This window comes from Sciurus vulgaris (assembly GCF_902686455.1).
Source record: "Sciurus vulgaris genome assembly, chromosome: 14".
Taxonomy (NCBI): domain Eukaryota; kingdom Metazoa; phylum Chordata; class Mammalia; order Rodentia; family Sciuridae; genus Sciurus; species Sciurus vulgaris.
The window spans coordinates 79135269-79147560 of NC_136475.1; the positions used below are offsets into that span (position 1 = coordinate 79135269).

At 36.0% G+C, this 12292-nt stretch overlaps 1 protein-coding gene across 14 annotated transcripts in view; it reads left to right on the forward strand.

Annotated features, from left to right (window-relative positions):
- Positions 1 to 12292, forward strand: part of DTNB (dystrobrevin beta) — a 227692-nt gene that overhangs the window by 112376 nt on the left and 103024 nt on the right. Inside the window, exon 9 of one of the 14 annotated variants that reach the window (XM_079111079.1) lies at positions 194 to 2488. The exons of the other annotated variants lie outside the window; for them this stretch is intronic. Coding sequence (XP_078967205.1) covers positions 194 to 313 — 120 coding nt within the window. The 3' untranslated portion in view covers positions 314 to 2488. Of the gene's footprint in view, positions 1 to 193; positions 2489 to 12292 lie in introns of those variants that run through there. 14 annotated transcript variants of the gene reach the window in all.

The window sequence follows — 12292 nt, forward strand, 5'->3', positions numbered from 1 at the left end:
AATTTGATGGTCAAAATAAGAAATTTAATTTTGGGGTTAACAGTGTTCATAGCTGAAGAGCATCGTGCCTAAGCATATCATATAAGGGTGAGGTAAAACAAAAAAAAATTAAGGCATGAAGGAAAGACTGAGGTGTTCCATCTAATGAGAGATAAAACACCAACTTAGATTAATGAATCTCTTTTCTTTCAAGACTGAAAATAAGACAAGGAATGTCCCAGACCTGAAAGCATCAGATATCTTCCAGCAAAGCAGTCATATGTTAAACACAGCGCTGCAGAAGGGGCTGCATGCATTCCTGCTGGGGCCCTGAAGCTGTGCTGCCAGCTCTAGAACAGACTCAACAGGGGCCACTGTTGATTAGGGCTGCAAGTGAGCAGTCTTGTGGGATGTCTGCTTGGCAAGGAACATGAAAATCTGGGAGAAGCAGCCTAGCATCACCACATATAAGATGAACTTATGAAACATGAACTGCAGAACTGTGCCCTAGGAAGCAGAGCAGTCAAAAGGAAACTTTAAGGGAAAGTTTAATTTCTTTAAAGGAGTAGGGATTTTCATGCTTAATATTAGAAGTTATGAAAAACTGGTGGTAGTGAAAAATCAAAAGTAGAGTTGTTGGGACAAACTCATTGGGTTCACTGCAGAGCAAACCAGATGTGGCTGAGGAACAAGTGAGAATGAACTGAAAGATCAAGGTGAGAAGTTCTCCCAAACTTAGCATCAATAGCCAAGAAGTGGAGTAAAGTTAGATATTTAGGATGCACAGAAGTTCCAGTATTTATCTAATAGGAGTTGTAAGTGAAGAAAATTGACAAAAGACAGTGTTTGAAAAAATAACATCTGAAGTTCTTTCAGAACTGAAAAAAGATGAGCCCTCAGCCGGAGTATGAGTGGTAAAGAGGAGTTCCTAGGAAACACTAGAGAGAAAAGGCTGGTGGTCTTCAAAAGAATGAGAATCCAAGTGACAGTTACTGGTTTAAAAAACAAAACAAAGCAAAAAAACAATATGCAGTGTCTTCTAGGTGTTGAGAGAAAATGAATTTAAACTACAGTTATATTCCCACTCTGTCTTTCAACAGCAAGGATACCACAGTAGCATTTTCAGATCTTAGGGACCTTGAAAGTTCTTTGCTGAAAACTATTTAAGGATGTAGTGCAATAAGGAAAAGGTGAACCCAGAAGATAGTAATGGGATATAAGGAAAAAGGGGAAGCAGAGAAATCAGGAAAGCAACATCATTTCGTCTAGGTAAATATTGCTTGTAAAATGTAAGCTTATTTTAAGTAAGTTGTAATTTAGATCAGCATAGTTAACAACATGGAATTTGTGGCTAGGTGGAACAAAAAGGGAATGAATTTTTCCAGCAAACCTGGTTAAGTATCAGGACATGTCAGATTTGAGCTAGGCACTGTGGACACAAATACATTTCAGTTTCTGTTCTTAATGTGCATATAGTGTAGGAAGTCAGGGATGATTCAGGGTGGGGAAAGGGAAGTAGTCAGGTGAAAAAATAAGCAAAAATATATCTTTTAAAAAATCCATATGCAGTAAAATGAAATTAAATCTCTCTCACCCTGCACAAAACTCAACTCAAAATGGATCAAGGACTTAGGAATTAGACCAGAGACCTGCACCAAATAGAAGACAAAGTAGATCCAAATCTCCATCACATTGGCTTAGGATCAGACTTTCTTAACAAGACTCCCAAAGCACAAGAAATCAAAGCAAGAATCAATAAATGGGATGGATTCAAAACAAAAAAACTTTTTCTCAGCAAAGGATACAGTCAGTAATGTGAAAAGAGAGCCTACAGAGTGGGAGAAAATCTTTTCCACACACACTTCAGATAGAACACTTATCTCCAAAATTTATAAAGAACTTAAAAAACTTCACACTAAAAATACAAAGAACCCAAACAATAAATGGACCAAGGAACTGAACAGTCACTTTATAGAAGAAGACATACAGGTGATTAATAAATATATGAAAAAGTGCTCAACATCTCTAGTAATTAGAGAAATGCAGATTAAAACAACTCTAAGATTCCATCTTACTCCAATTAGAATGGCTGTTATCAAGAACACAAATAATAATGGATGTTGGTGTGAACGTGGGGAAAAAGACACACTTTTACATTGCTGGTGGAGTTGCAAATTAGTGCAGCCACTCTGGAAAGCAGTGTGGAGAATCCTTAGAAAACTTGGAATGGACCCACCTTTTGACCCAGCTATCCCACTCCTCAGTTTGTACCCAAGGACTTAAAATCAGCATACTGCAGTGATATAGACACATCAATGTTCACAGCAGCTCAATTCACAATAGCCAGATTATAGAACCAATCAAGATGCCCTTCAACAGATGAATGGATAAAGAAACTGTGGTATATATACACACAATGGTATGTCATTTAGCCACAAAGAATAATAATATGGCATTTGCAGATAAATGGATGGAATTGGAGAATATCGTGTTAAGTGAAATAAGCCAATCCCAAAAAACCAAAGGCCAAATAATTTTCCCTGATAAGTAGATGGTGATATATAATGGGGGTGAGGGGGGCGGGGTGAGAGAAGAATGGAAGAACTTTAGATTATGTAGAGGGAAATGAGAGGGTGGGGGTGTGAAAATTGGTGGAATGAGACATCATTATCCTTTGTACATGTATGATTACACAAATGGTATGAATCTACATTGTGTACAACCATAGGAATGAAATGATGTACCCCATTTGTGTACAATGAATCAAAATGCAGTCTAAAAAATAAAAAATTAAAATTAAAAAAGAAGGGAATGAAGGCATACTAAAGCTATCAGGAGAGGGATATAAAATATAATTTAACTTGTGATTTTAAGTGTGCATTCAAAATTTAAAGGTAACAACAGTCCAATAGGAAGAAATAAAATATAAAACTTACAACTGTTAGAAGAAAAACATTTAATAAAATGACAAAACCCCACATATATGCTATTTTAGAGGACAAAAATCAATTGATAGATTGTATTACAAACATTATAAATGTTATAAAATATTAACATGAAATAACAATTCAAGACAGCATTGGAAGGACAAGGGGGAGAGTGACAAATGATAAAAAAAGGAATTTACCAAGAATTGATATCAGTGGAAGCCTGTTTATTCTTAATAACACTACATATTTGTGTATATATGCATATATGTATATATGTATATGTATGTATGTAATTATGTAATTATGTAATTATTAGAGACTTTCTAAATGATGATCCTAATTATTCCCTCATTTCTTCAGTCTTTTCTAAATAATGCATCCAGTTGGGCCCAGTGGCGTACACCTGTAATCCCAGTGACTTGAGAGGCCAAGGCAGGAGAGCCTCACATTCCAGCTCAGCCTGAACAACTTAGTGAGACTGTCTCAAAAGAAAGAATAAAAGGGGTGGAGATGTAGCTTAGTGGTAGAGGGTCCCTGGGTTCAATTCATAGTACCACAATAAGTAAGTAAAGGAATAACTAATGCAGCCTGGTGATGCTGTTAAGCACATCAGACCCTTCCTGCTGAGTACACTGCAAGGACTGCCCACCTTCAAGGTAGAAACCACAGTCCTTACAGTGGCACACAGGACCCTGCCTTGCCCCCCAGTCCCCAGACCCCCTTACCTCACCGCCTGCCTTCTCCCCTCACTCCACACCAAACAAGCTACACTTCTTGCTGGTCCTTCAGCACATCCGGGGGCTTGCATGTTTAGAGCTGCACCTGCTCTTCCTTCTGCCTAGAAAGCTCATTCTCCAGATGTGTGCAGGCCTCACTGCCTCATCTCCTTCCGGCCTCTACTCAGAAGGAAGCTGCCCTGACCACAGTGCAGTAAAATTAGATGTCAACAACAGAAAGAGAAAAATGACCTTAACACACATTTCGAATTAGTAACAACAACCTCTAACTTTTGGGGATAAGGGGAATTCATAATCAAAAGTTAGCAAAATTAACTGGAAAAGCATGATGTGTCTAAACCTATGTTTACATCTCATAGGTAACTCAAAAGAAAAGTGGTAACTATATGCAGTTTAGAAGAAAAGATTAAAAATAAATGAAACTAGATTTTTAGCTCTCTGAAACTGAAAAGAACTGATAAATCTGAAGAAGGGAGTAATAAAAATACCTCCCAAATTACCAAAATAGAAATAAAAAATTAACTTTATCAATACAATAAAAAATGATTATTTGAAAAAATGGTAAAATAGATCTATTAACAAGAGTAGTTTTTAAAAAGTACAAAAATAGTGTCATAAATGAAAATAGGAATTTGGATACAGAACAGGTTTGCTTTTTTGTGATTATAGAGAGTGCTGTCAGTGACTTTATGCTAATTGGAAGATTTAAGTGAAATGGACTGTTTTCCAGGAAAATAGATATTACCAAATTTGGTACAAAAATAAGGAAAAAAATCTTAATAATACACAAATAAGTTGAAAATATTGGAATGAGAATCACAGATCTACAACCCAAAGGAAGCTCAGACTGTTTAATAGGTGAATTTTCGCAAACCTTCAAGGAATAGGTAAATTTTCATTTTACTCATACTTCTCCAGAGCACAAGATTGGAACCTCCCAAACTATTTTACTAAGCCAGTATAACTTCTATCTCCAAATAGGCAAGTATAGCACCAAAAAAGAAAACGTAAACTGTCCTCACTTAAGAATATAGGTGCAAAAATTCTATGTTTAAAAACAGAAAACTGCGGGGCTGGGGTTGTGGCTCAGTAATAGAGCACTTGCCTAGCATGTTTGAGGCACTGGGTTCAGTTCTCAGCACCACGTACAAATAAATAAATGAATAAAGGTTCATCAACAACTAATAAAATATTTTTAAAAAAATAGAAAATTGGGACTGGGGTTGTGGCTCAGTGGTAAAGCACTAGCCCAGCGTGTGCAAGGCACTGGATTCGATTCTCAGCACCACATACAAAAAAAAAAAAAAAAAAAAAATGTCCAGTGACAATTTAAAAATACTTTAAAAAAATAAAAATGGAAAATTACTTTAAGCCTGATCGATTAGCACTTACTCTGGCTATGCAAGAATAATTCAAGTGGCATTTAAGATATTTGAATTAGAAGTTGTATTCTTTGTACCAACCTAACTGCTAACTCCAGCAGCTTGTGTTAGACTGAGATATTTATACCTCCTTTCCCCAGTAACAGAGACATGCATACTGGATTAAATACAACAAGACTGAATTGCAGAGTTGAGCTTGGTTACAAATCAGAGAAATCCCTGGCAATTAGAATTAAACCCCAGACTGGTGTTCTAGGGGTCAGTCAGACTGGACTTAGGCCCCCAAGGTTGAGGCTTATTATCTCATGACACAGGAAATCTGTCTTGGGTTTACTCAACATAAGTAGAACTAATATTGTTATAAAGGCTAGGACTTTAAAATAGTAGTCTCCTTAAGAAAGGACAAGGGGGAAAAAATCCAGGGGCCTAGAGAAGGTACAAAGAAATGTGTAACTGCCAGGCCCTGGGAGAAAAAAGAGTCAACCTTGAAAAACTGAAGCCATAATGTTTACTAAGCAGAAGTATTCAGTCCAAATTTCTACCAGCAAAGTTGCATGGAAATTCCCAAACCAAAAAGCATTCAAGGGGAAGAAGCCTCAGCTATGTTGTCCAATATGGTAGCCATTAGCCACATGTGGGTGCTTAATTTTAAAATTCAATGAAATTTAAAACGAATTTCCTGAGTCACAGATGTAACATTGCCAGTGCTCAATAATCACGTGTCTAGTGGCCACCATACTGGACAATGCAGAAACAGTTCAGTAAAGTTCTATTGGATAGCAGTGCTCTGTGGTACCTACTGGAAGCAGACAAAAATCCCTCTGTAGCAATCCTATTTCTATGCTCTGGTCAAATGGGGATCCCATGCAGAAAACAATCCCTGCTGAAGGTGAGCTTAGTATAAAAACTTGCAAACCCAGTCACTAAACATTCTAAGAAAGAATCAGTGACCACACAAAAAGGTAGGCTCAGCATGCCAAGAACTTTGCAAAATGGTACATTTAAAAAAGTTAAGAATAGTTAGAAATTAAAAAGGAACAATCTGATATGGAGAAAGGCCAATTTGAGCTTCTGGAAATAAAAAAATACATTAAGATTAAGCACTCACTGAAGGGGTTAAATAACCAATTAGAGACAGTAAAAATTAGGGAATGGGAAATAGGTCTGAAGAAATTAGCCAGGACACAGAATACTAAAAACAGATACAAGGAGATGGAAGATGTGAAAGGCAGTTTAAGGATTTAAAGAATAGAATGAAAAGATCAGCCTAGAATTCTGTATCTAATCTATTCAAGAGCAAAGAAGAAATATATTTTCAGAACAATTCTCAAGTTTGTCACCAGCAAAACCATTGCTGGAGGAACTAATTAGGGATGTACTTAGAAGAAAAAATAAACTGAAACCAGAAGGAAGAATTGGGATTGACAAATGTGGGTGAATATAAATAAGCACTAAGTATAAATAATAGTAATAATCATTGCCTAACAATGACTTATTTTGATGGACTTAGAATACTCAACAACTGTGACAGGAAACTGGTGGAAGCAGTTAGATGTAAAGGATTTTAAGTTACGGGATGAGGCTAGAGATGCTGATTAAGATTATGGTTAAGTTTTCATGTTAAAATCGAGACGGTTCCTGCCTTTTCTGAGGATTCAGTAAGCTTTGGAATCAAAAGCCCCTCCATCGAGGGTAACTTTTTACTTGAATCCCTTCAGATGTTGTGGCTTGGAGCGTAGGGTGATGTACTCAGGGACAGTAATTGGAAGTGAAAATGACAGGAATGGCCTCAAAGGCAGCAGTCCTGAGCTCTCTCTATTAGGTTGTTATGCTTCCAGGTGTCAGGGCCTGTCAGCCTGTACCCCAGCTGAGGAGTGCGCTGTGCAAGGAATTAGCTTGAGGTGATTGAAAATACAGTGATCTGAGCTCAAGAAAAAATTATTTCAGCCTGTCTTAGTGCCTGGTCCATGGTCATGTGAGGAAAACAAGTCCAGCCCTGGCACAGGAACATGCCATGTGACGCTTGCAGCCCAAGGCACCCCACTCTCCCGTTGGCACCTGCCCCTCGGATGTAAGCTCTGTGTCCTCACCCCCCACTTACCTTCATGTGTCCCCACCCTTGACCATACGTGCCTGCGCCTCTGGCTCCTCCTTCTGTTCTGCTGCTCCAGGCTGTCCCTTGCAATCCCTCTGTGAGCTTTCCTAAGAAATTTTACCTGTCAAGAGGGAAATGACCCTGAAAGGAATTAAGATAGGCCTCTTATATGAGCTTCAGTTTTTACACTGAGCTTTAGTTTCTACACCTGTAAGATTGAGACTGTTAACATCTAATTCATGACTACTTTTGAGGGTTAAATGAGCCTGCAGATGTGCGAGAATTACCCGTTGATTTCCTGACACTCGTAGGTTCTCAATAAATGTTACTTTCATTTAAAGAACAATAAAGGCAGCTGCTAGAAGAACTGACTCAGAAAATTGCCAAAAGTAGAAGACAAAATAAAATGAGAAGCTGGGCACAGTGGCGCAGGCCTATAATCCCAGCAGCTCCGAGGCTGAGGCAGGAGGAGCACAAGTTCAAAGCCAGCCTCAGCAAAAAAATAAAGCAAGGCGTTAAGCAACTCAGTGAGACCCTGTCTCTAAATAAAATACAAAATGGGGCTGGAGTTGTGACTCCGTGGTCAAGTGCCCTTAAGTTCAATCCCCAGTACCCCACTCCAAATATATATATAAAATAAATAAAATGAGAAAAATAAAACCTAAAAAGGACAAATAATGACACAATAAGTTATAGAGATGGAAAAATATTTTAATAATGAACAAATGAACAATTTTCTGCTTGACTGGCGACTCTTTAAAAAACATTCTCTAGGACTGGGGCTGTAGCTCAGTGACAGAGCACTTACCTAGTACATGTGAGGCACTGGGTTTGATCCTTAGTACCACATAAAAATAAAATAAAATAAAGGCATTCTGTTCATCTACAACTACAAAATTCTTTTTAAAAAAACTACATGGTTCTAGGCTGTTTACAAGAGAGCTAAAAAGTAAGGACTTAGAACAAGTAAAAGTTAAGGAGAAAAAAAAAAAAAAGACATACCAGGCAAAGTCTAATCAAAAGAAATTTGCTGATACTATATTAATCTTTGCGAAAGAATTTCTAAAGGATTTCTGGTTAAAAATAAAAACTTTATCAGGAAAGTTAGAATGGCAAATCTTACATGATACATATATTTTTATCACAAATTTTAAACTCCTTCCAGAGGTAAAATTTCCAAAGATAAAAAAAGGAATTGAACACTTCTGTATTCTTATATACCTATTAATGTATATGCCTAGTGTAATGTAACTATAAAAATTTATAAATTAAAAATTAGTTTCTCAAAAAATTGAGAAATACATTATTGAGATTGGTAATTTTAACACACCTCTCACAACAGTTGTTAGAACCACTAGACAAAAATGAAGACTGTAAAAAAATTTGAATGTAGTCTAATTATTGATTGCACATTCTTTTCAAATGTAAAAATTTACTACATAAAGGAAGTCTTAAAAAAGAATTAGTTGCAGTAGACTATATTCTCTGAGAACAACAAAAAATAACTACTTTTGTGTATGTGAGTGTGTGTGTGGTGCTGGGGATTGAACACAGGGCCTTGTGCATGCTAGGCAAGCACTCTACCAACTGAGCTATATCCCCAGCCCCACTGGTTATTGAAAGTTTAGTTGTGGTAAAATATTCCTAAAAGAATATTGCTTACAAAGACTGGATAAAGATGGAATAGAAAACCCAAATAGTAGCAGAGTCATTAAAGAAACTGAATTGCTAACACAAAGGAAACAGGCCTAAATGACTATATGAGTTTCAGCATTCAAATAAAACAATGATTCCAATATTATATGAAATTTCCTAGATTTTACAACAAAACAAGTGTTTCTAATTTCATTTTTGAAGCTATAATAACCTTGTTATGCAAAATGTAAAAAGTTAGCAAGGAGTATTATAAGCCATTCTCATTCATGAACATAAATGAAATCTAAACAAAATATTAGGAAACTGAACCCAACAGTGTTCACAAAAGATCATGTCATGACTATACTTATTTTATTCCAGTAATTTAATTAAGGATGTATTATTTTAACTTACCATAGATTTATATATTGATGGATTAAGTTCATATAATCATCTCAACAGACATAAAATTTTTCACAAAACCCAACATCCATTGGTAATTTAAACACACACACACACCAACAACAAAAGCTTAACAATCTAGGAGTATAAAAACTAATAGTGTCCATTATATTTATGGATGAGATGTCAAAACTCTTTGTTTAAAGATTGAAAACAAAACAAGGAGGCTTGCTATAACCACTTTCATTCAACATTCTGTTGGTAATTGTAAGATGCATAGTAAACAAGGAAAAGAAAGGGGTTTGAATAGAAAGGAAACAAAATAAAATTATTAGTTGATGATGACTCTCAATGTAGAATGTCTGAAAGAATTTCTGGATTGACCATTAAAGTGAAAAGAGATCAGAAGCAACAAAAGTTAAAATAGATATACTGCATCAAAATCGGAAGCTTGTGTGCGTTACATTCACAATCAACAAAGTGAAAAAGCACCCTGTGGAGCAAAAGAAAATGTGTGCAAATCATATATATGACAAGGGTTTAATATTCAGAATATTAAGAACTACAGCTTAACAAAAATCTCACAGATAATTCAGCCGAAAAATGAGCAAAGGACTTGAATAGACATTTCTCCAAAGATGATATAAAGATGCCAACAGATAGATGAAAAGATGCTCAAAATCAGTAACCAGTAGGAAAATGGAAATCAAAACCACAGTTAGCTATCACCCCACACTCATTATGATGGCTACTATTAAAACACACTCACACCAAAATAATAAACACTAGCAAAGATGTGGAGAAGGTGAAATCCTTGGGAAATGTTAGTGGACTATAATATGGTTCAGCCTCTATGGAAAACAGTATGCATTTCCTTCAAAAACTTAAAAATAGAACTACCATATGATCCAGCAATTCCGCTTCTGTGTACATAGCCCCAAAAATTGAAAGCAGAGTCTCAAAGAGGAATTTGCACACTCATGTTCCTAGCAGCACTATTCACAGTAATCTAGAGATGGAGGCAACCCAGGTGTCCATCAGTCAGGGACCGAGGAGGGTGGGGAAAAGGGCAGGTGTTGTTTAATGGGTGTATGGTTTCAGTTCTGCAGGTTAGAGATGTTTTGGAAATGGATTGCACAACAGTGTATTAAACATGATTAACACAACTAAACTGTTCATTTAAAATTATTAAGATGGTAAATTTTGTGATACGTGTGTTTCACCATAAACAAAAGATCAGGGTTACTGGGTATGAAACAATAAAATAGAAATAAATAATGGATACATAGATCTTTTAGGAGAGAAATTTAAAACTTTATGTTTAAAGAAGGCTCAGACACATAGGTTAGTTCACAAAGATGTCAGTTCTCTGCAGAGTTTATAGATTTGATCTGTTTCCATCAAAATTTCACAAGGATTTTGTTCGTTTGTTTTTTTAATGGTAAATGACAAACTGACTCTAAAATTTAGTGCAAAGACTCAAGAATAATTATGCTTCTGAAGAAAAATGTAAGTTTGGGGCATTGGCCTTTGCAAAGGTAAGAAGAAGGTATAGTAATTAAATCACTGTGGAACCAATACAGGATGGCAATAGACTACCTAGCCGGAAAGAGCAGACTGTTGATCAAATGACCTTGAGGCAGCTCATTATTCACATACAATTGGATCTTTCCTTGTACCTTAAAAAAAAAAAAAATCAGTTCTAATAGATTCAAACTTATATATGAAAGTAAAAACTTTAAAGCTTTAGAAAACAATGTGGAAGAAACTATAATCTCAAGAAGGGAACAGTTAAGAGACAAAAAAAGCACAAAATTTAAAGAAAAGTTACTAGATTGGAACTGCCTATATATAAAAATGACTGTTCACCAAAAACATAATTATTTGAGAAATAGTCTTAAAGCAAGAATTGTTTATACAACATAACTTTCTTAAGGTTAAGATAACAAAAATATAAAGAGTTTTTATAAATCAACAAGAGAAAGACAACCTTTCCAATACTATGGCAAATATAGGAACAGGCATTTCACAGAAGAAACACAAATGGCCTATGAACATAGGAAAAGATACTCGATATTTTTAGTGATCAGGGCATTGCAAATGAAAACCAACAATACCATTTATCACCCATGGACTTGGCAAATGTTAAAGTGTCTGGCAATAACAAAGGTTGGCCAGAATGTGGAGTTTCAAGAACTCTCTTACACCTTGGATGGGAGTGGAAGGTGTAACCACTTTGTAAAACAAGTTGGCAATACTTAGTTAAACTGAATGTGAGAACGGTTTGATCCAATAATTTCACTCTTAAGAAATTCTGACACATGGCCATCAAGAGACACAGACTAGGACTTTTATAGGCATGTTATGAATGATAGGGAAAAATGGAAACAACCCAAATGTTCATCAGCTATGGAATGCACATATAAATTATGAGTCATTAAGCAATGAAATAAGTCAAGCAGTTAAAAAAAAAAGTGGATTAAAGTCATATTTATCCACATAGGTGAATTGTAACAATTTTTAGTGAACAAGTAAGTTGTAGAAGAATATATGTGTGTGTGCAGGTTTTAAACATATCTAAAAATATGCTATTTATGCATAGTTGCTAAACTAGTAAAACGAAGGAAATAATTAGTACAAAAATCCCAGCAGTGATTGCCAGGAGTGGAGGAGGTGTGGGAGTCGGGTATCTTGGGATAAGGGTGCACAAGGAAGCTTCCAAGTGACTGTCATGGTTCTGTTTTTCAGCAGAATAGTGGAAGATGAATATTATGACTTTGAAGGGGTTTATGACTTTTAAAACTGCATGCACACATTTTATACCCTCTGGTACATATTTTTTTAAATGTAACTTGTGATTTTAGAGAAATGTTTCAAAATTAAGTAGAGTGAACTAGGATATTAAAATGCAAAAAGATTGAGAATCTTTGCCTAAGAGTGTTTGGAGATTTGGTTTTCTAAGTTAAGGACTCTCCATTCTGTCAGTTTTAGAGTGCAAATTGGAGGAAAGTGCAGAGACCTGAAAGGACATCTCTGGCGTGGTAGTGCAAGTGAAGTGTTGGACACAAATCCTAGACCTGGACCGGTTTTTTCGTCTCTCACTCCCTTTCTCACTCAAATATTTAGTCCTTT